This window comes from Achroia grisella, unplaced genomic scaffold (assembly GCF_030625045.1).
Source record: "Achroia grisella isolate CSIRO2021 unplaced genomic scaffold, CSIRO_AGI_Agris_v1 utg770, whole genome shotgun sequence".
Lineage (NCBI taxonomy): Eukaryota > Metazoa > Arthropoda > Insecta > Lepidoptera > Pyralidae > Achroia > Achroia grisella.
The window spans coordinates 937447-963489 of NW_026713016.1; the positions used below are offsets into that span (position 1 = coordinate 937447).

A 26043-nucleotide genomic window follows, 5' to 3' on the forward strand; every position below is an offset into this window, starting at 1 on the left:
CAACAAACTAATAATCGAGTGCCACATCGCCCTGGAAAAAATTGCAACGCATAACGGAGTAATTATCCAGTGGATAAAGGGGCACAGCGGATCATATGGCAATGACGCCGCGGACGAACTAGCGAGAGTAGGATCCGGCATGGTGGTTGCAGGCCCCCTCCCGCTCATGCCAATACCATTCTCGCAATTTCGCACCTGGATTCGCCAGAGATCCACCGAAATACAAAACCACAGATGGAACCTAACCACTGATTGCAAACAATCTAAAGTGGCAATTCCAAAAACGAACCATCGGTTAACAACACGTCTACTTAATCTAGATAGACAAAACCTAAAAATAATGATAGGGACAATAACGGGCCATTGTTCCTTAAACAAACACTTATACAAAATTGATGCTACAGACAGCCCCCGTTGTCGGGGCTGCTTTGAAGCTGAAGAAACGGCGGCTCACGTAATCCTGGAGTGCACGGCAGTGGCCGAACAACGAAAACAAATCCTCGGAACGGTGAGGTCGCTCCGTGAAGCCTGCGAAGACACCAGGAGTCTTCTGCGCTTTTGGGAGGAGCTTGGCTGGCTACGTTAGTAGTCTGGCTCTACACGCACAACGGCCCGAATGTGAGGCTAATTGCGGAGAATGGAGTCTAACATACCATACCATACCATACCATGTATGACTGAACAGTTACGTGTTGGCACTAAATCAAGGCTGTACTAAAAATTGGGTTAACAAATGAAACGCAATATCGGTACGGGTGGTTTGTATATTCTTTTTGTTGTATCTCGAATTTCGAAAGGGATCGATAATAATTGTACTGAAAAAAAAAAAGAAAAATTGTAGTGAAAAAGTAAGCAAAACTGAATAATAATACAAAAAACCTGTTCTGCAGGCTGTTATAGAGAAAAGTGAACTAAAGATTCGGAATATAGATAAAACTGAAAATATAGTCACTCGCGAGAAGACTAAAATTAAAGACGCACTTCCATTTGGTTTAATACAGAAACGAAAATGGGCAGGACATATGTACACCTTTTACAATACAAAACGTGGACTCGCCAATTAACAAAACCGCCTGGGACGAGAAGAGTAGGGAGATAGAGGAAAAGGTGGTTCAATGACATCAAGAATATAGCTCAAAACATTAGATGAGTGTAGCTATGAACAGAGAATCATGAAGTAAGTTAGTGGAGGCTCTACCTATACTGAACTATATATAAACGAACAAGATTGATATATTATATTACTTGGAATATATTTGTAAAACTGTAATTATATGGAAAATATAAAGCTAAATATATATGAAGTAATGCATTCATCTGCCAGGCCTCGAAAAAACATTCTTCAATAGATTATTAAATTATTAAGGATAACTTAAAAACTACCAGTCAGATTTTGATTAAATATGTATGAAACCATATGAAAAGAACCTGCTTCAAAATTGGTTCGCCTAGAAAAAATCTGAAGTTCAGAAGGTCAAATGGTATTACATAATAGAAATCATACAAAATTCAGGGAAACATTATTTTATATTTGTTTTAATCCTTTATAAAATAAGTATTAACTATACGACCCTTAGTCCTTCCACGGCTGGAGCGATAAGGGCAGCATCAAAAGCACAAATTACAAGTGCGGGCAGCACTCAGATCAGCAGTCTTATACTTAGAACAATAAATTCTGTTAAGTTTATCTGTTCGCCGTTTAATTCCATCCCCTTTACATCTTTGCCAACGTGGTCAAATTACAATAATAAAGAAATTATTTATGTGTATAGCTATTTTAAAAGTTCACTAGTAGTGCATCGCAGCTTCACTCGGCGTTAAATGTAAAAGAAATGACGGCCATCCTCGTCTTCCGTTGTGCTTCACCCGCAGGCACTTGATTTCATCATAACTTAATTTTGCTAAGGGTCGTAGCTAGTGAATGTTTAATAGCCTATTATCTTTCTGAAGAATTGGGATGAATATAATAAATATATAGAATTAAGAACAAATCTAAAAATTGTTTCTTTTTAATGCCAGACGAGTTTTAAAAATTGTTTTGTTGCATCAGATATAGGTCTTCCAAATTGGTTAATGTTATATTATTCAACTGCATATTATATCGTTATACTTTTAAAATATTTGGTCTCTGCCAGATATCTAAATGGACTCTATTATGTGACAAAATAGTTTCAAGTAGCTTGTGAGCCAAATAGGTCAGCTTATATTTTATTCATTTGACAATATTTGAACTGCCACTATGACTTTATTCAATGTCCACACAGTGACAATAAAAGAATTATAATTGTATGTACACATTACATAAACAGCATATATAACATTATGTATGAGCTCTGTCTACATTATTTTTGTTTTAATCCTTCTTTATTTAAGTATAACAAAATCAATACAAATAAATATACATCTATGAGTACATTAACCTATGGTTTTATCGTTGCACAGACAATAAGTATGTTCAAACATATAACAGTACGAAACTAATATATACAATAAATGTGACGATGAATAATACTCTAAACTAACTCTAACTAACTCTAACTCTTTAAAAATAATTATGTACGGTTTGATAGTTATACCTACATAATACAACAATGAAACAAAAATAATATACAATCAGAGAGCTACAATAATTGTCTGTCTTCATTGTGACTATTAAAAAAAAAGAATTGTAATTGGTCATATTATATAAACAGCATATGTAAGATTATGTATGAGCTCCCGATATTTATTTATTTAATACAGTGATTGGTTTAATTAAACAAAAACATTAAACGCGATCAGAAAGTGTATTAAGTATACATGAAGATACTGTGAGTATAGTTTGCCGAGATGAATATCGAGCGACTTTCAATAGTAGCAACAAACGAAGACGTGTGAAGGTAGACGAATATGTCTGCCTATAAAAGATTTTATTTACCATCTACCCGCTGCTCTTCAGTTTACTCGTGAGCATGGTAATTGAAACACTGGCACTTTCGGGAACTCAATAAAAATAAAACGAGGTAAAATTCCGTTATTTACTAATTATACGTACAAATAATGACCGGATCAAATTTAAAACAGTATATATTAAATAATTTATTGCAATATAAAAAATCTGAACAATTGACAACCGTGGAAAAAGTTTAAAAAATTTATATATATTTAAAATCTTATAAATACATTTATAATTATCAGTATCTTCATAAAATAATGATTGTACCTTCAACGTTAGACGTACATAAATTCATACAATACAGTGGTAACGAAAATAATTAATAGAGTTTTCTTTCCTTTCTTTTGTTTATCGTATTGACAATGACCCCCTACAACTTCCTAACTAATCTCCTTAAACCTATACCCGTGTCACAACTTCTGGAAACATCTCGGAGTTTCCCTCTTTGCCACACGATGGAGCTGGCATTCGCACGGTGAATCCATGGAATACTAAGAATTTCATCTCTGCTTATAAATTCTTTAGACTATTTTCATACAATATACGTCTCAGACATCGTCTGCTTCATCCTTATCCCATTCATTTGGGGTCGGCGTAATGTCTTTCTCTTCCATTCATTCTTGTTCGCAGTCATCTCGTTAACTACTCCCTTTCTTGTCATCATCTTTCACACAGTCTTTCTCGGTCCTTATCTCTTTTTCGGTCTTATTCTGCTCTTATATCCATTCATATTTAAAAACTTTCTTTAAAATATTGTCTTCGTTCTTACGCATTACGTGCTACTTTACAGATATTATGATCTAAATGTATATACGATATATTACCTGTTTATTGTGCATACAAAAGAAGCCATAATATTCTTACATATACGTGAAGTAAAAACTTTATTAACCCTTTTTACGGAAATTACGCGAAATATAACATTTCGTTTATATAGAGAAAGAGTGCCGGCTTCTGCCGAATATCTTTATAACACTACTTAAAAATACATTAGGTCAGGAAAAATAAAAAGAATACATCTTCATAATTTAAGAGACACGCTTTTATCGGTGGAGCTATTGCCAGTTCTCGCGATCTTCCATCATTCTCCAATTGATCTAAATGTTAATACTACACGACTGCAATTTTGACCTAAATTTGCTTGATGTAATTGTAACTCTTTCCTTCTATTTTTCCTTCAATATTCAGAAATTAATTGTTCAGTATTAAGTATCAACATATAAATATGTATATATACTGTGTATTATTAAGTATTTAGAAATAGAACTTTAATCATTGAAACTTAAAATTTAGATTTCAATCTTTAAAATTCAAATCTCGCTAATCTCTAAATACTTAATATTAAAGGAGGCTAATATTACCTACGCTACTGTTATGATTAAAAAAAACATTTATTTTAATTAAAAGAAAGTTCAATTCCACGCGGACGAAATCCCGGGGAGCAGCTAGTATGTACGACTATATAATAACAACGTCGACATTCATACTATTTCAAATATATATTATATTTTAACTAAGTATAGAAGTTTCCATATAGTCAGCACATTCTGACTACGTTTTTAAAATGTGCTTAAACTTTCTCATTGTCAGAGAGAATATATTCGGAACGTATTATTTAATGTTTGTGTTTGTTTGAAATGTTGATTATATGTACTTCATTTTCCAACGAATGGAACAAAACAAAGTATACAATAAATTAAAAATTCATTTACAGAATACATAATTAACATGAATTATGTATGATAAATGAATTTTTAATTGAATCACGAGGAACTAAGTTCATTATGATCTATTATGAGAAAATAAATTTGGAATGCTTTTATATTTTCTAAGAGATTACAGGTTTAGAAAGAAGTGTACAAATTTTCAAACTTTAATTAAGGAGTTTGTGAATTTATCTAAGAAACGTTTTATTACTTTATCTTGTAGATTTTAATTTTAATTCAGTAAAATATAATTATGGATAGAGGCTATAGTATTCGTGGTTTGGTTGGCGTATTGACGATGAGAGAGATTCAAGATTTATTAGTTAATTTTGATAATGTACCGCCCACATGTATCTCTGTTTGCCCTATGGTTGACTGGGAGAAAATGTCTCTACGTTAAATCCACCGTGCGTAACTTTACTTATGTCTAGCTATGCACGCGGTTTCACCTGCATGTAATTTATTGCCTATGTGTTATTCTGATGTATACCTAAGCTACATTACTATAAAGTTTCATCAATATTCGTAGTAAATAGTTTTTGCGTGAAAACGTAACAAACATCCATATATGCATCCATCTGTACTTACAAACTTTCACGTTTATATTATTAGTAAGTAGTTATTTATGCATTGAAGTTTTTTTTAAACAGAATAAATTAATTAATACCCTCATGTCTAATTTAGGACTATCAAATTGTTACCCAAAATAGATGGCGTTCCGAAAACTTTATTTTTAATCCCTAATTCAAAGTATTAATAACTTCAGTTAGTAACTATGATTAACTTCAGTTCAGGATTAAAGTTCTATTTAAATTCAGTATTGTAGGTTTTTCTTTTTTAAAGTATTTATTTTAGTCAGTAAAATCGCGACATGCAGTATAAACGTCGAGAGAGGTAGTATAAAATAAAGTCGCTGTCGCTGGCTGTACGTCCCTATGTATGATTAATTTTTTAAAACTACGTAACGGATTTTACAACTGTTTTTTAATAGATAAATTAATTCAAGTGGAAGGTAGCTAGTTCCTTTACATAACATAAAAATATTCGTGTAAAAGCCGTTTAATTATATTGGTTGTACAGGTACGATGGGAGTGTCTTTGTACATTTAGTGTACAAAATCCTAAAACAAAATTAAGAGAAAAATAGACCTTTCTATAGAGAATAATTGATATATGTATTAAAACATATTATTAAAAATGTATTTCCTGCCTAACTGATCGTGAAATGAATGTGTCTAAAGTAAATATTGTGAATCGATCCATAGTTACTGTTCATTCCCCGTTCGAGTTTTGTTTATTCAATTCTGTACGGTATATTTACTGTGTAATTTTAGGACTCGCCGCTCAAATTGCAAATGTCGGTAACTTATTGGATTTTTTTTTCTGTCTGTTTGTCGATCCTTATTTATAAAAGCGTTTTATTTACTGACTAATTCAGTGAGGTGCTACTTTTAATGGAATGTGCTTTCGTATGGCTTATCGGTTCGCGGGGTACTAATGGAAGATGATAGATGTAAAGGAACTTAGGGAAGTTAGTCCAAAGTATGACGGGCTCGTTGGTTTATTTTTTATACTACTATGGTGGCAAACAAGCATACGGCCCATCTGATGGTAAATGGTTAACGTAGCCTATGGACGCCTGAAACACCAGGGGTGTCACGTGCGCGTTGCCGATTTAGCGATTGGTCTAGCGATTTAGCATATTGCCTTACTTCCGATCTTCGCAGGTTTGATTCCTGGTACGGTACAAACTTGTATTTGGGTGTTTTCTATATGTATTATATATTTACAAAAAAATATAACTATGTATTTATATCAGTAGTCTTTGTATCCATAACATAAGCTCTGCTTATCTTGGGACTAGATGGCGCTTATCCTTATGTCAGTTTTATATACCTAGTACAAGTATTGTAGGTTAACTAACTAATTACAAATTTTGAAAACATGCACTCTAAAGTATTAATGTTAAGGTTTAATTCCAGACGTTATGTTGTCAGAATCGACTGTGGTTTTGTATTTTGCTAAACAAAAGGTATTTGTAATTATAAACCAAAAGTAAATTAAGTAATTATGTAAAATTAGAATATAATTTAGGTTTGTGTATACAAATACCTAAATTCAAGGTTCAAGAGGGGAATGGAGTTTATACAAAATATTCAAAGTGAATACTTCAAACTAAAATGATTTTATCTAAGCACATCTTTTTGCCCGCTCAAGGAAATTACTGAACTTCCGTTGTTTTTAACAAGATTTTTCATAATGACATTTCTAAAATAAGTTGCAAAATAACCTGAGTTTAAAAAGAAAATAAAAAATAACAAGGTGTTTTTTTTAATGATTGAATTATTTACATGCTAGCAATCAGGTCACTAGTCCTCATTTCTAAGAATTCTTCACTCATCCAAGCGTGTAAGATTAAGACCAGTCAAACATCTGGTTTTTGGTCTAATACATTTCTTCTGTAGCTCACAAATACGTAACAAGATCCAAGGAGGATAAACACACACGAAGATAAAAACCAGTACACTACAACATACGGTATTTTAACATTTCTTAAGAGAAGGTCGTGTTTCAGATTCAAATATAAAAACCATGACCAAAACGTTGGTGGTTTATAAAATTGTTCCGGTAAGTATTTTCTTCATATTTTGGGAAGGATAATATATATGAGTATGTATAAAATTCTAGTGTCACAGTGTTTGTAACAAAACTCCTCCGAAACAGTTTGACCGATTCTTATAAAATTGTGTGTATATTTAAAAAGTCTGAGATTAAGTACGTGAACTGTTTTTATATCTTTCAGTGTTAAGAGTGAATATTGATATAGATGGGTTTCAAATTCAAATTCAAAAATCATTTATTCATGTAGGACATTTTAGCCGCTTATGAACGTCAAGTTTTTACATTATAATTTTATTTTCGTACCGTCCAGTTCGGTATATATATCCAATTGAGAAGAACAGGCGAGAAACTCAATTGAATTGCTTTTTTTTTTAAAAGTCAGTTTATTTACAATGTATTGGTATTTATGTAGGTGTCTATGTCTAACATTAAATGACAATTCCGAGCATGGACAACTATTGTTATGCACGCTCGTCATTTAAGTAATCGTTTAGTGAGTAATAGACTTTGCTTAATGCCAGGATTGACACATTCAAAAGCCCTAATACGATTGGAGGCGAGTGCAGATGGCACTCCAACCCCGCGGAAGGAAGTGGAACGACTGAATGCCAACTCCTGCCTGACGCATACTACTTTAGTCTGAGGGTACCGCTAAGGGTTCGAACCTTGGCTCAGGCTGTCGTAATTTCGATCCCCCTTTAAATTAGACGGGGATCGATCGGAGAGAAAGAACTTCGCGTGTGCCCAACAATAATGTTAGTTTTTCGTCTTGTAATGTCAGGGAACTGATGGTAATCTAAAAACATATAGGGATTACCTACATTTTTAAAATATAGAAATAATAATAAAAATATGGTTAACTGACACCGTGGTTTAGCGGTATAGTACATATGTATTCATGACTATGATTGTTTGTATTGGTCTGGGTGTATTCTAAAATGTTGTACATTATGTTATGTTGTATATTATGTATGTATTTATAAAAAAAAATGTATCTAAGTATTATTATTATCTAAGTATTTCTAATGTATTATATCAGATCTCTAATACCAATAACACAAGCTCTGCTTACCATGGAACAAGATAGTGTTATATAAATTAATCAGGAATATTATTATAATATTTTATTTATACATCCAGGTTTCAATAATATACTGCATTAGGCAAAATAAAAATTATGTGAAATCGACATCTAAAGTTAAAACGTCAAAGTCTATTATGCAAAAGTTTTTTTTCAAGTTACTACATTTTGTTAATAAGCATGCGACAACATATCATAATTATCTGTACATAGGTAATTATCGTCAATATTTTCTTAATAAAATAAACTAAATTGCGTTCAAAGATTACACTACTAGGGAGTAATTTGCGTCGTGTTCAGATTGGGGTAATTCAGGTGTGGCAAACCTTTTCAACTGACTTAATTGGTCGACTATTTCTATCGAACAACATTTATATATAGAATTCTATTAATACACATTCAATACATTATAACTAGATTTAGATATACATTGAGAAAATTGAAGTACTAAAAATAAATGTATTTCGTTAATAATAAAGCATATTCGTTATTAAAAACCATCAGACTTCTTTGTTAAAAATTAGTTAAATTTCATAACTTTACTTTAGGCCATAAAAAATATAAAAGTAATTTAAGATCCTTGCTAGTTCTTCTCAATTGGATCTATATACCGAACTGGACGTTACAGAAAAAATTAATATTATAGTGTAAAAAATTTGACGTTCATAAACAGCTAAAATGTTATATATGAATAAATGATTTTTGAATTTGAATTTGAATTTGAAATATGTGATATAGAAATACGTATATACATGGACATGGAATGAATATCATATATATACATGAGAACATGGACAGTGTGAAAGATGAATGAATATAAAGATATGTATGACTGTGAAGAGGGAGGAATGGAAAGAAAAACATATTACGTCGATCAAATAAATGGTATAAGGAAGAGTCATATTGATAACAGAAATACATATACACTTATTTATGTGTTACATATTTAGGCTACCTACCTACACCTTGCTTTTTAATCTAATATAATGTGAATTGTTAATGAAATTACAGGGTATGAAGTAGTGAACATTACATCCTTTTTTTAACTATTCTAATGTTGTTTGGCGAGTGCAGATGGTAATTCTAACGGGAGGACTTATGGAGCAGCTAAAGTCCAGTTTGCCTGATGGATACTTTAGTTTGAGGGCACAGCTAGGGGTCCCAACCTCAATTAAGGTGGGGGGAGGGGATTGTTAGTAATGGGAACTAGTAACTCCCATTGCTAGCAATGTAAATGGTAACCCCCCCCCCGACCAACTCCGTGGTTCCCCCTGGAAACCATCGTGATAAATTCTTGGTGAGTTTACAACAAGTGGAGGATGATAAGAACATCATGTTCATCTTATCATGACACCGAAAGCGCAGGCGGGTGCATCATTCCATTATCATCCATGAAAAAATCTCAATTCAGGCCGTTGAGGTTTCGATCTCCATTTGAATTGGACCAAGGTTCGATTGAAGGCCGTAGTGTTGTTCATGTACATAGGTGACGGTTGCTTACTACTTAACAAGTAACAGTTATACTAACTATTCAATTCTGTATTTTATAGGCCTTACTTGTTAATTGCCTAATGTTAGTATAACTGTTTCAGATAACAAATTAATTAAACCTAGTGGTCGCCCAGTTGATTAAATTTGACCAAAAATAATTAAAATTATAATTTTCAATATTCTGAAGATTATATGTCAATGACTTCTATGCGTATGTTAGTTTGTGTATTTTTAATTTCATGTATTTTTTACGCATAATTAAAAAAAATAATGGCATAAAATAAAATAAATTAATAACTTAGTTCTTTTGCCATTCCAATTACATGAAATAAAACCTACAATGTTCGTATTTAAAAATATAGTAAATTTTATTGTATTATGTAATATAAATTAATTACAACTCTTTTTAGAGAAATAACATAGGCTTTTATATTGTTTTCATTTTTATCAGTAGCCTGTACAACCAGTCCATAAGTATTATATTTTTTTTATATTCTGTTTAGACTATAAAACCTAGCCTGTCAGTCTTTATAAAATCTATTTAATAAGCTTGGGACTTAACATACTGTACGTTAAGTTCGAACTTCGAAGCTTTATTTCTTTCATAACTCGCTTTCATCTAAAACTAAAAAAGAATATGTAATTTAATTTTCTCCTAACAACATGTTTATACGTATAAAATTAATAACGGTACCTAATTATTTTTTTTCTGTAAATGTAGGAAACCAACTATAGTTGTTATCTTCTTTGTGTATCTATCGCCATACACATACATATATTATACATGGTGTACCCATATTATATATATAAACCTTTCTTTTGAATCACTTTATCTATTAAAGAAAAAACCGCGTCAAAATCCGTTGCTATGTATGCTTAAATCTTTAAAACTATTTAAAGATTTAAGCATACATAGGGACGGATAGACAGCGACAGCGACTTTGTTTTATACTATGTAGTTCAAAATATCTTTATTCATGTAGGTCTATTACAGACTCTTATGATATGTTAATCTACCGTCAGTTCGGAATGATTTCGAGATGAGAAGAACTGACAAGAATCTCAGCTCGTATTTTTTTTTTCAATAAATGATGTACATATTTACAATAATGAAGTAATGAAGAATTCGTACTATATATTAATAGATAGAAATTTGTATTATTTATTAGCTTTGAAGAATATAATATAATTCAGGTGGAGAATTATTGAGAGGTTTATTTTTGAAATAAAAAATAACAATAAAAAATAATAAAAAATAAATTAGTCGCTGCTTCATGGCCTAAATAAATAGTTGGAAGTTACATAAACAAAAATCGGATATTAATATAATATGTTCTGTTCCCCTGTAAAAATAGAGATTCTAGAATTTTGTGACGTCATAACATTAAAATTAACCTAGTAATTCAAATGATAATGATATTCAAATAATATGAATATTTATGAGGACGATGGATACAATTAAAATAGAAAAGATTTATAAAAATAAATGTAGATAATTTTTTAAAATTCTAAAAATATTATTTCATTTAGATACTGTAGCATAGCTATAAACACGAATCGCTACATCGAGAAAAACTATTAACAAATTAGTATGTAATATTCGCTTAAACCTTGTTATAAAATTATTGCTATATAATATTTTAAAATTTAAAAGTAACAGTAAGTAATAAGTTTAAATTATTAAAATAAACTTACCTCAGTGTTGTAAACTTTATTTCTAACAAAGCAGGTCAAAACAAACTTATAAATATTCACACGATGTTTAATGCAATGACTAGATATTTTCACTTTATATGAATTATGAAACTATATGGTTTACCGTGGGCTTAGTATTGCGACGAAATGCGAAAATTGTCCGTCAGCAAAACACGTACTTCGACTGCAAAATCCTCAGTCCGACTGAACCGAGTAGAGAGGTTGTCTTCTGAAATATTATGAAGCTTTTGACAACGAAATAATAGGTGCTTAGTTACATTATTTTTAGATACCGATTCTGCTATGACAACAAACTGAAATGGGGCTTATAAGAATTCGAAAGCAATAATTTCGATAATGGAAAATTTAAGTCTGTTATTATTACTCAATCCTTTGATAACTTAATTCGATTACGTGCTTTAAGTATATAAAAGGCAGGCAACTTAATAACTCCCTGATCTATTAATAAATTTTTGGGAAATCAAGGATTCCTCTTATATAAGTTAGGAATATTGAAAATTCAAAATTTATTTTCAATTCTGTGTTTTGAATATTTGTGTGAATTTTCTATTTTATATTCAGTATTATTTAACAAAATATTTTTAAGAACATTTTAAGCATCTTCATCAATTCAAGTGGTAATAGCAATGAGCTGTAAATTTATATTGTACTAGCTGTACCCGTGACTTCGCTCGCGTGGAAATTAAATTTATTTTTCTAAAATAAAAGTAGCCGAGTACCTTAGGCTATTTTTATTTTACCTTATTACAACAGATACCTGCCAATAAAAGTACCGTCAAAATCGGTCCAGCTATTTCAGAGATTAGTCGGAACAAACAGGTAGATAGACAAAAATTATAAAAAATGTTATTTAAGTGTATGTGTCGTATTTATATTCATATGCATGTAGTAAAAAACGGTTACTTCAATATTACAAACAGACACTCCAATTTTATTTATATGTATAGATAAATTTAATAAAGGTTCTGTTTTCGATTTTCTAATAATGTTATATATCTACCTATGTCTATAGAGATCTTTGTTAATTGTGATCAGATATCATTATTATTTTTATGTTTGGTTCAGAGATGATCTCATGTCATCATGTCAGCTGACAATGATCCTCATTACTTAATCAAATGATAAAGTATTGGATAGTGCCAACTACCAGGAAGATGCCCAAATATCGTATCGGTATCTTGTGATTGAGCTTTCTAGTTACTAGTAAGTTATTCAGATACTTATAACTGGATGTTATTACGTGTCGATGTTACAATTGAAGTAAAATTTTACGCATATTGTAGTAATACATATATTTTGAAAAAATAAGCAATAATGAGTTATGTTTCTATTGTTTTATTTTCTTGATGATTTGTAATTGCATTCACATATTTAAGATCTCGAAATTTAATATATACATATATATTAAATTTCGATATACATATGTATTTTTAGGTAAACGAGACAACAGAATATCAGTACTGCAGATTTATCTGTAGCTATATGCTGAGTTAGTTTGCTATTCACCTTTACGGCACATAAAGCTACCTCCATTTCTTTTATTTGACATGTATTTTTCTCATGTATGGTCCTCATGTATTCTATGTATTTTTAATTGGTGAATACATAATTTATCTATCTATCTGTCTGTTAGTACATGAAACCTCTTTTTTTATAAAATGCATAATTCTTATATAAAATTAAACTTTTTTTTTGATAGATCACATATTTATATTAAAATGAATATAAATATATGAAAACAAAACTATAATATTACTGTTTTTATATAAAATTAAATTTTGATAGATCACATATTTATATTATATGAATATAATATATGAACAAAACGGGTTTTAATTATCTATTGTTGTCATAATATATATGTAAATATCTCTTTTATTTAGTTTTATTGGTGTATAAATGTGCCTTGTATATATATATATGTGTGTATTGCCTTGTCTTTATATATATATTCCACTGCTCTCTATAGTATATCTAAATATACTTTTGTTTTATTATATATTTATATTTATGTACGTATATATATATTTGTATTATATAGTATTTATATATTTAAAAACCTATTTAAAAAACCTATGTTAGGTAAAATTATAGGTTAGTCCTTTCCCACTACTGCCCATAAACTGCTTTCTGTTCTTACCTAATGGTCAGCTGGTAGAGAATGCCATATGGCATTAAGTCCGCCAAATTGTACAATTTTTAAAAGTGCAATAAAGAATAAATAAATAAATATATTTTTACATAATTTTATAGATATGCATATTTTGTAAGCTACTTGATTGATATACATAGGTAGGTAATATCTGCCTCTCTGATAGAATAGGTACATGATGGATCAAACGACTTTGAAGAAAGTCTCTCTCTTGCTATAAATCTTTCTCAAAGAGATATACCTACAGTTATTAATAAACGTCTCTGTCTTGACTACTTCCTAATCCTATAGCCCTCTATAGACATTGAGGGTGACGCAGCTAGAGTCGAGTCACAACGCGAGTTACAAGGCGTTTGTGGCCCGGGTCTCTACCAACATACCCACCTTCTTGAAGGAGGACTACTGGCCGAAAGGTGTGGTGCATCGGCGCTACCGTGGCAGATTGCCGTGACCATAATGCGTATCAATATACTAGTTATATAATATTAATTTATATATAGTCTATAAGGTATTTATAATATGGACCTAGTAGCTTAAAATAGAACATACAACTATTAAAAGGCAATGTGTTAAACCTCTAAACCACCGGGGTCATCAAACAGAGCTATATTATCCCCAAATCAATTAAGCCCCCTTCAAATGACCCGGTAATTAAGTGGCCATGACATATAACATATAGCAGTGGCTTTGTGAGTTGTACCCGTTTTGTTGCCGATCATTAAAACCGATGTAAATTTTATTATCAAATTAGTTTGATGCACCGTCATTAAGGCGTAGTTAGTATAACTGTTTGAGATGACAAATTAATTAAAACTAGTGGTCGCCCATTTGTCTAAATTAGACCATAATCAATTAAGATTATAATTTTGAATATTATTAAGGTTCTATATCTAAGTCATCTATGCGTATGCGTATGCAACTTAGGCTGTATATTTTTGTTTCTTTAATGTATTTTCATGCATAATTAAAAAAAATATTGGAATTCTTTAAGTAAAAAACTAAGTAACTAGTAATTTTGTATATACATATATATTTTAATTCTATTATTTGTGGCAGTATATGATGTTTCATTGTCAGATTATTAAATATGTATTTATGTATGATTTATGTCCGCGTATATATATATGTAGTTATTTATTCATACATATTTTTATGGGTATCGTTTAATATATTTATATTTGCGCCGACAACAATTATTTTCTGCACCACCCCATGGTTGACTGGTAGATTATGCCGCATGGTGTTAAGTCCGCCATAGGTACTTTAAAATTATGTGCATTAAAGTTTTAATAAATAAATAAACTAGAAATGTGCGAAATTTTATCGTCCGTCGTCCGTGAAATTTTCGTATGATATTTCGTATAGTTTTTGCTTCATGTATAGATAAACATTTATATATGTTTTGAGTTTGCGTTTGTTTTGGATGTTTTTTTATGTAATTGAAATGGCAAGTTACAAGCCTACTGATGGAAAGAGGTAGATACCTCTTTCTATTTACCTGTCATAGAATGTACAAGAACATATTAGAGTCTGAGGTTGACTTTCATACGTTAAAATTCTTGATGAACACGGTGTAACGGAATGTTTACGTAAAAATTAAATATAAAAAAAGTCTCTAATGTTTTTCTATAATTGATTATTTCACACCCCTAGGCAGAGGTAGGCACTATGTTGTATAAAATCCGTCTCTGGTAAATATGTTAACATACGAATGAAACACCGTGGCCAATGCGAGAGTTGCTTTTGTTTTGGAACACAAAAACGCGTACTATTTTTTTACAAGTTTTTTGTACGAGCGTTGTTAATATGTGCTTTTAGTTCAAATTGTTTTTTTTTTGTACAATTTAACGTTAGTTCTGTTGAGTAACATTATATAAGCTTATTTGTCAGTTTTTTATATATTTAACCCAAAACATTAGAAACTTTCACAGTATATTTCTTTCAACTACATAAACTGTCTACTTAGTTCAGTATTGAGAAGGGTTGTTTTCATAATTTATTTCCTAAGGGAGAAAATTATAATGTGAAAGTGTGTGAAAGAAAGACAGAGAATTTTGAAGTTAGAAATATATAATTGGTACTTGTAGTTCTGGGTATAAACAAAGTATATTATTATTTCGTTGTTAAGGAAAATCATGTATTAGTCAATGTTTTGATGCTCCGAGGGTTTCTTTGCTTTCTTCAGTACATATTAGAATGTGTTGGCATAATTTTACTGTTTGAACACTGGTTTTAATTATATTTTTACTTATTATCAATTATAAAATTATCATTGTCGCACGCCTAATACTTGTTAATGTGTATTTACTACTTAGAACAACATTTATTTAAAAGTTTTACGCACTTCAAAAAAATATGATTATTTAATAGTTATATTAAGTATATTTTAATAAAGATTATTCACTTGAGGAACGTGTGAGGCCGTTTCGTGCCCTAAGATATCTGTTTTACTATCGACTGTCATAGGAACCCTACCCGATAGTGTAGTACCCGAAAGTTAAAAAACCTTATTTATAACTGTCTTTTGTGTACCCTGCATGGGTATGCAGGGTACATAAAAGACAAATGAGGAACTTACATTATTAAACATGTATACGTAATGAGAAGGTAAAGAAAGATATGAAGAAGCCGATTGATTGATGTACAGACCATTTGCATATTTATATATATATACTATACAAATACTAGCTGTTCCGGCAAACGTTGTTTTGCCTTAAAATAAAAAAAAAATAGATGTTGGTCGATTCTCAGACCTACTCAATACGCTCACAAAATTTCATGAGTATCGGTCAAGCCGTTTCAGAGGAGTATGGGAACGAAAACTGTGACACGAGAATTTTATATATATATATAATACGTGTACCATGTGGGTCCACAAACATTCAGTGCGGAAAACTGACCACAGCTATCGGAAGCGTTATGACCTTCTCGACTAGTAATAAACTTCAACCGTTATCGGATCTACATAATAAAGCCAGTTGTAGCGGAACTAGACAAAATAATACAATTCCCTTAATTTAATTATTATAAAGAACGCAAATAAATATTAACTAAATTGACGGACAAAACCAAGGACAATTGCTAGTAAATACAAATAAATTTGCTAGTGGTATTGCTGAAATAATATGACTTTGTACAACGGCATCCCTATTATTTGTGTCGCAAAGTAATTTCAACTTTCTACGTTCGGTAACTAAGTTTCGGGGCCTTGCTAACTTAAACTTAGAAGGTTTTATTCTATTACAACACTAGCAGATGCCTGCGGATGATATGCGAAACATATTTAGTACCTGTTATGTACAAACTTGATATTAGTGATAAACGGGTTTTAATAAACGTCTACAGAGTACCTCTCACGAGTACCTTAACCTATATATATAAATAAAATTGGAGTGTCTGTTTGTAATATTGAAATAACTGTTTATACTACATGTATATGAATATAAATACGGTAGATACACCAAAATATATTTTTTTACAATTTTTGTCTCTCTGTCTATTTCTTTGTTTATTCCGGTTAATCTCTGAAATGGCTGGACCGATTTTGACGGGACTTTTATTGGCAGGTAGCTGATGTAATAAGGAGTAACTTAGGCTAATTTAATTTTAGAAAAATTCTCTAATTAACTTTTTGTTTAATTCCACGCGGATGAAGTCACGGATACAACTAGTTTGGAATAAAATTATTTCATTTGACTATATTAACAATATTATAGATATAAAAATATACATATAGTATATAGTCTACCTGTACACGATATACTTACGATCATATCCAAAAAAAAATCGTCGGTCGATCTGATTTTGTTAATTCTTTTAGTGTTGGATGGCCCATTTCTCGAGAAAGGTTAGGCAAAACGTGACGTCGCATAAGTCATAGTCAACAGGAGTGGAGCTGCAATGAAAAATATTACTAAAACGAGAAAAAAATTGCACAGGCGTAGTTTCGCGAGTCAGCTAGTAATTAATAAAATTAAAACAGTTATTCTATTTATAAAAGAAACCGTCAAAATCTCTTCTCAGTCTAATACGCTTGGTCATTAGAGGAGGCAGATAATTTAATATGTATTTTTAATAGTAAACAGGCTGACGATCCACCTGGTGGTAATTAGTAACCGTTGCTTTTAGGGGGGAAAGGTTTAGTAATGTGGATTGATTATCTTATTGCTAGCAATGTACCATTTCAGGTTGACCTCCACGAGGTTCCCCCTGGAAACCATCGTGATAAATTCTTGGTGAATTTGTCACGATGGGCTAACTGACCTGACCTCATGTTCCTCTTATCGTCCTCCACTGGCGCTCCGCCAGCGTAAACCGCTAGCTCAGGCAGGTGCAACATTCCATTATCATCACAAAAATAAACCGTTGCGTATACATATACATGAACAGCACCACAGAAATCACGTTATCATGTGACTCTCGTGCTAGCATCCAAAGACAATAGGTGCTAGTATGGCGTAGCAGGCACTCATGCCATTTAGGAGGACTAAGATGTTATTAATGATGATATTATGAGGTTTAAGTTTAAATTTATTGACTTTAGAATCGAAATATATCTTACAAAGCAACCTACTTGTCGGTTGAAATAGGTGCGACTTTGGTACTTTCGTACAAAATCTAAAAAAAAAAAGTAGTAACCATTAAATAATAATAACCCAGGACAATTCATACAGCGTCATCCATTCCTAAGCTAAGCAGAGCTTGTGTTGTGGGTATTAGATAACTGATATAAATAAATAAATATTTTATATGTAAATACATATTATACAACCGGACCAATATAAATTACAATTACTTTGTACCGTGCGAGGAATCGAACCCACGACTATTGGAATTAAAGTGGACAGCTAGACCACCGGTCTATTTATTTATCGAAATGATCCATGAAATAACTCTAATATACTAATCTTAATCAAGTGCTATAGTGTATACAATAACAAGATTTTTTATTGTAATCCAATTTCTAACAAGACAATAGAACAACTAGACATTGACTAATCAATATTTATTGCGAAAGTTTCTGCTATAAATCCTGTGTGAAATGAAGAATTATGAGATCATTTCTTCTCGGGATATAAACGTGATAATATTTCCTTCAATGTTATGAAAAATGCATTTTCCTCGTCTCAAAAATGTACAGGTTCTTTATATTCGCATTATTATGTAGATGGGTAGTTGTGGTGCTTATAAATATGTGTTCCGTATATACATACAAATATTATACCGCCTCGGTAGTCTAGCGGTTTAGTACATCGCCTTACTTCCGATGGCCGCTGGTTCGATTCCTCGCACGGCACAAACATTTGTATTCATACTCATGAATGCTTTGTATCGATCTGGGTGTTCTCTACGTATAATATGTATGTATTTATGACAAAAATATATCTATGTATTTTTATCAGTTGTACCCATATAAATGTATGTTGGACTCAGTCTCCGCAATTAGCCTCTCATTCAGGCCGTTGTGCGTGCAGAGCCAGACTACTAAAGTAGCCAGCCAAGCTCCTCCCAAAAGCGCAGAAGACTCCTGGTGTCTTCACAGGCTTCACGGAGCGACCTCACCGTTCCGAGGATTTGTTTTCATTGTTGAGCCACTGCCGTGCACTCCAGGATTACGTGAGCCGCCGTTTCTTCAGCTTCAAAGCAGTCCCGACAAAGGGGACTGTCTGTAGCATCAATTGTGTATAGGTGTTTGTTTAAGGAACAATGGCCCGTTATTGTCCCTATCATTATTTTAAGGTTATGCCTATCTATGTAGATTAATTAGACGTGTTGTTAATCGATGGTTCGTTTTTGGAATTGCCACTTTAGATTGTTTGCAATCAGTGAAGGTTCCATCTTTGGTTTTGTATTTCGGTGGATCTCTGGCGAATCCAGGTGCGAAGTCGGCATAAGCGGGAGGGGGCCTCCAACCACCATGCCAGATCCTATTCTCGCTAGTTCGTCCGCGGCGTCATTGCCATAAGTTCCACTGTGCCCCTTTATCCACTGGATAATTACTCCATTGTGCGTTGCAATTTTTTCCAAGGCGATGTGGCACTCGATTATTAATTTGCTGTTGGATTTTCTGTTCTGTAGTGCTTTAAGCACGGCTGCACTGTCCGATATGAATTTAATGTTGAAATTGTTGACCCCTAACCTGTACACGGCTGGTGCTGCCTCGGTCAGGGCAACACATTCGCACTGAAAGATCGAACTGTGCTTGCCGAGCGGTATAAATATGTTCATGTCGAGGTCGAGGGAATGTGCTCCAGCTCCTGAACCGTTCTGTGTTTTGGAGCCATCTGTGTATATGCGTAGTTCATTTACTGCAGATTGGTCCCTTGTCTCCTCCTTCAATTGTATTTGGTATTTCCTGTTGAATGAGTGGTATGTTTGAGTTCTATCACACGGAGCGGCAATCAAGGGTTCATATTCGATTGCTTGGTTGCTTAGTTGTACCCATAACACAAGCTTTAGCTTAACTTGGGTCTAGCCTAGTCTAACGGATGTTAACGAAATTTCACGTGTAGATAGATTCTGTGACAGGTAGAAATGAAGGCTGACTTTTATGTTAAAAAAACTGTAGAACTCGCGTAAAGAAGCTATTTTTATTATGATAAATATTGTACCTTTAAAATAGTACAAGACGAGTATAAAGGTACCAGTAGAGGTTAATAAGATGAACATGAGGTCAAGCCAGTTAGCTCATCGTGACAAGTTCACAAGAACAATCATCCCCATGGTTTCCAGGGAGAACAGCGTGGAGATCAACTTAACATGGTGCATTGCTATCAATGTGGTCATTGGTCCATAGTACTAACAATCCATTTTCATTCGAAGGATCAGTGTCATGCCTTTGAATCTTGTAATTTCACTGCTAGATCTTATTCTTCCTCCAAAACCGAAACATATCTTGTAAATCAAGCTGCTTAGCGGCCGAAATAGGTAATACCTACGCAGAAGAGTGCATACAAAGCCTAGGTATGTAAATATAAATAAACATAGAAATAAACTGTTTGTTCATAGATGATACCCAAGCAGAAGAGTATACCACCTACTCGGTCTACCTCGGGATATAGATAAATAAAAATGGAAACAAGCTTTTTGATCATAACGCTTTTAATTAAAAACGTAATAATTTATCACGAAAAGCAATATTATGAAGGTAGGCATACAAAAACGTATTTGACAAACAATAAATACTTAATTTACATTATAGTAACACAAAATATAAATTACAGTACAAAATCATTGTTTTACATACATTGACTTAAATAAAATACTTTATTTTTATCATTATTAAATTTACATGACGATTTTCTAAATATAAAAAGTACACATAAATATGTTTACAGGTTATAATGGAAGCAGTATAATATTATGAAGTCGGGAAATGGTAAATTAATAAATGAGATAAATATATATATACTAGTTGTGCCCGCGGTTTCAACCGCATGAAATTTATGGCCTATATGTTATTCTGATGTATAAGCTATATTACTGTATAATTTCATCAAAATCCTTTCTGTAGTTTTTGCGTGAAAGAGTAACAAATATCCATCCATACTCAGGAACTTTAACATTAATAATTAATATATATTTGTCTCATTTATTAATCTAAAATTAATAGTTTAAACAAAATTTTCACGTAACTGGATATTCTTCATACAGGCCTTTATAATGACCTAGTAAGGACACTAGAGACATTACGTAATTTAAACTCAACTCAAATTCTAATAACTCACTAAGAAATGGAAGAATAAATCATAGGGGACCAACGAGCTTGCGGCTCACCTTATGGTAAGTGATTACTGCCACCCATGAACACCTACAACACCTGGTGAATTGTAAGTGAGGTGAATTTTAAGAAAGAATAAGCTCTTTTCTTGAAAGTTTCTATTTCGTATTGGTTCGGAAATACGATTGCTAGAAAGCGATTTCACAATGTGTGTGGCAGATATAATCTAAGAGTTCTTTTTCTTGAACACTAGGTTCAGGCTACAATGTTATGCCATTTCCATTACACTCTATATAAATAATTGAATTAATTTAATCTATTCTAATAAATAATTTGGTACTTGGCAAGTTTAGATAATATAAAAAATATATTATTAATATTAATTTGATAATTTTTCAAACACACAAAATTAAGTATTTCTAAAATACAATTCGTATAAAAGTACTAAAATCAAGGCACATAGTGATTTTTATAATAAATAGAAATTATTACTCAGTCACGTGTTCTTATTAAATTATCACCGAAATTGTACAAAAATACGTCTTAAAATACGAAAAATTCTTAACTATAAATCTATACGCATTTAATATTAAACACTTTTATTATCTTTATTTATTAAATAAAAACTACACATATATGAAAATCTATTTTGAAGTAATTAATTTTAATATGTATAATTTTAAATGTAAACATTTAAATAAATTACTACAAAATAGAAATTAAATTGACTTGATAAATAGCTAAATCAGTCATGAACTGTATTAATTCAGTCCAATTCAATTAATTATCACCAATGTACCTCTCATCTCAAATATTTTACTAAAATTATTTAAAAAATTCGTGAATATTTTAGTCCCTTTCTAAACGCTCTAAATTTTTAATTCAATTTATGTCATAATAAACTAATAATACGGCTTTAAGAAATTACACGGCTACTGGCTCTAAATATTATACACACAGCTATATGTAAAATTATATATATAATAGTATTTGGCTATAGCATCCTTATGCTAAAACCAAATTCGAAAAAATCTAAGTTTCTAAATTTCTACAAAACAAAAATAAGTCTAAATAACCCTGTAACATCAGGGTTTTTTCATTAAAAGCATCTCTGATCGCGGTACCAATGTCAAATTCACTCATTTGACTTCCACGGCCTTGTGTGGGGATAAAATGTTAAAATTAAGTTATTCTCCTTCTTCTTTACCTAACGTGATAAGGTGATTTACACTTCTAATTTCTTCTTTTTTTTATAGAGCTGAATTATTGTCACAGAACTAATTGATAAAAAAACAACACTCTTCACAGGAAAGGCGATGAGTTCAGATCGCTTCAAAAAGCAATCACTTACAGATAATATGAGTTCTGTTCAAACATAGAAAGGGTGGTGCATGTAATTACTTATACACTTCATTCTACTTTCGTCTTCTTAATTTCTAATAACTTCAGTATATTCAAACACCAGAACATAGCCGACACTACGTAGAAGATCTGTAACATGGTGCCGAGACCAGGATTGGTAACAGCTACGCTTCTAGCAAGGAAGGCAAGCGCCGAACACCGAAGTACTTCCAGTAGAGAAGAATGCTTGGAGTTATCAAATAGCATGCCGATTACGGTTAAAGATGCGATAATGTAGAAAACGAAAATTAACACTGAGATTGGTGTCATGCCCTGCAAACAAAATAACATTTGTTAAATTTCATATTTAGTTTTTTAGGGAAGTAAAATAGGAAAGATAGTAGATATTAAAATCAATTGTATCTTAATAGGTGAGACTATTTAGTTAAAAGTTAATATAAGTTCTAAAATATAAGAATATGTTCCTTTTTAACTTGATGATTTTTTGATGAAGTTGAAGAGTCGATAATGCACTTTCCATCTATATATAACGTAAATACCTTTATTTACCATTAAAGTCCTGGTTAACATTATAATATACTAGCTACTCGCCCTGACTTCGCACGGGTATACATGTATTATATATATAAACCTTCCTCTTGAATAACTCTATCTATTAAAAAAACTGCTTCAAAATCCGTTGCGTAGTTTTAAAGCTTTAAGCGTACATAGGACAGACAGCGACAGCGACTTTATTTTATACTACGTAATGATATTTAATTTTATGTTATTAATAAAATTCGCATCTAATTATTTTTCGAAACAGTAGCTGTTGATAATATTATAATTTTTATTATTTATGCAATCAGTGAGCAAAATACTCAATTATATTTTCCCACGAGAGCGATACTTCAGTCTGAGTATAATGAATTAATTATTTATCAAATTAGGACTGTTTCTAATTTTTATAATAGTATTTTAATATCTCATACCTTAGAATATTAACTGCTTAACTAATTACTATTAAATTTTACAGGGTTTTTTACTTCAATCAACTAACTAAACTAGTTCCGTTTACGTGGATTAAATATTTGGTAGAAGCTATTCGATACTTGGAGCAAGGGGGTTGTTATTAATGTGGCCTGATAACTCAATTGCTATCAATTTACTATATCAGGTTGACCTGCTTGGAAACCATCATGATAAATTCGTGGTGAATTTGTCAGGATGGGCTAAATGATCTGACCTTATGTTTATTTCATCATCCTCACTGGTGCCCGGCCAGCGTAAACCGTTAGCGTACAATTTCATTTTTATCTAATAACAAATTATATACTGGTGATGTTAATTCTGAATGCTAATTATTTAATGTATTTTATGATATTTTCTATTGGTGAAGAAATTAGACCGTTATTGAGTCTACAACCATATTGCGACACGTATTTCGCCTCTGAACGAGGCATCATCAGGGATTGATTAGAGTTCGGATATAGCTTGGTAGCCTAGTGTCGATTGTTTGGCGACCAAACTGCAACTGTTCAGTGACGAATCAGATTTTCGACAAATACCATCTAATTCGATAAAATATAGCCATATTCAGGACAAAGTTTTCATGTCTTCATAGTCTACATAAGTCACGTTTCAAACCGGAAATCAAATCTTACAAGATTAATAGCCCGTCTAGGTTACGAATAAATCCTTACTAAAATTATAAATGTGAAAATAACTCTGTCTGTTTGTTTGTCTGCCTGTTAGTTAGTCTGTTTATCTCGCTTTCAGGCCATAACTACTGTACCGTTATAAATGAAATTTGGTATACAGATAGCCTGAGAAAGGATAAAGGCTACTTTTTAATGCGAAAACAGGGTTGAAAGTGGAGATTAAAGGTTGTATGGAAGTATCGTCATTTAAAGTCATCGACATTCAGTTTGTAGAAATGTTACCCTTAAGAGTTTAAAATAAAATAGAGGATGAAAGTTTGTATTGAAAATCGTCGTTTTTGAATCTAGAACAAAAAAAATTTTTCTTTGTCTTTTTTGGATTACTTAATGGTTTTTTTATTTGGTTAACGTCACTATAACACGCGGACGAGGTCGCGGGCACAGCTAGTAAATTATAATATAAATTTCATGAAAAAATATTATTTCTTGTAGGAGTAAAATCATTTGTCAAAATCAAACATCCAGGTGGATGTAGAGCTGTCAGTAATATAGGCATTGATAAATTGTTTATGTGGATCTTATTGAATCTGTCGATATCTTGATCCCTGGAGCGTATATACGGTTGGACTGAATGGAATGTCAATCTTATGTTATAGTTGATAAGGTATAAGTTAATATGTAATGGGTTTACGCGGAAATTAGCTATGCTCGAGACGTTTTTTACATTGAATGTAATGAAGCTGCGGAATATGTTTATCTTATCAGATTCTGGTGACGAGTGTGTTTCATAAATCATAATTTTTTTAATCCTGTAAACTACTTTTCAGGTAAAATAAAGATATTTGTATTTGTATTATATAACGGAATTGACGGCCTCGGTGGTCGAGTGGTTTAGTACATCGCCTTACTTCTGATTGTCGAGGGTTTGATTCCTCGCACGGTACAAAGATCATATTCATGAGTATCATACTCATGTTGTTTGTATCAGTCTGGGTATTTTCTAAGTATAATATGTATGTATTTACGAAAAAAAAGGTATTTGTATCAGTTATCTAGTACCCATAACACAAGCTTTACCTAGCTTAACTTGGCTCTAGATGGATCTGTGTGAATTGTGTTGAGATTATACATTATTATTATTATTATTATAATATAAGGTTTAAAGTTCAATTATATTTAAGACTGGGCGAAAGGACATTGTTTGTGATGTGGACTGATGACCCCCCGATCATGTTATGATGACCTCCACGCGATTCTCCCTGGCAACCATCCTGACAAATTCAAACTTATCACGATAAGCTAACGGACCTGACCTCATGCTCATCTGATCACCCTCCGCTGGTAACCTGTCAATGTAAAGTGTAGTGAAGGCGGGTGCACTTTTCCAATTCTTTACTTACTTCATTATATGTAAAATAAGGAAAATCGTGGGATATATATATAAAACACTAGCTGTCCCGTCAAACGTTGTTTTGCCATATAAATTAATAACGCTATTAAAAAATAGGGGTTGATGATAGAACAATAGAAAAAAATAGAAACTAAAAATTTTGTCTAAAAAATAAAAACATTTAGGGGGATGAAAAATAGATGTCGGCCGATTCTCAGACCTACTCAAT

At 31.8% G+C, this 26043-nt stretch overlaps 2 protein-coding genes across 3 annotated transcripts in view; both read right to left on the reverse strand.

Moving 5' to 3' along the window:
* LOC131850539 (uncharacterized) overlaps positions 1–11621 on the reverse strand; it is a 65251-nt gene extending 53630 nt beyond the window's left edge. The window contains exon 1 of the mRNA XM_059200791.1: positions 11530–11621. The gene's annotated coding sequence lies outside the window, so the exon portion shown is untranslated. The remainder of the gene's footprint in view (positions 1–11529) is intronic.
* Positions 11622–22578: 10957 nt separating this feature from the next.
* The window catches only part of LOC131850474 (alkylglycerol monooxygenase-like), a 35559-nt gene continuing 32094 nt past the window's right edge, over positions 22579–26043 (reverse strand). For both annotated transcript variants that reach the window (XM_059200700.1, XM_059200701.1), the window contains one exon: positions 22579–23096. In XM_059200700.1, the coding sequence (XP_059056683.1) occupies positions 22833–23096 (264 nt within the window). In that variant the 3' untranslated portion in view covers positions 22579–22832. The remainder of the gene's footprint in view (positions 23097–26043) is intronic.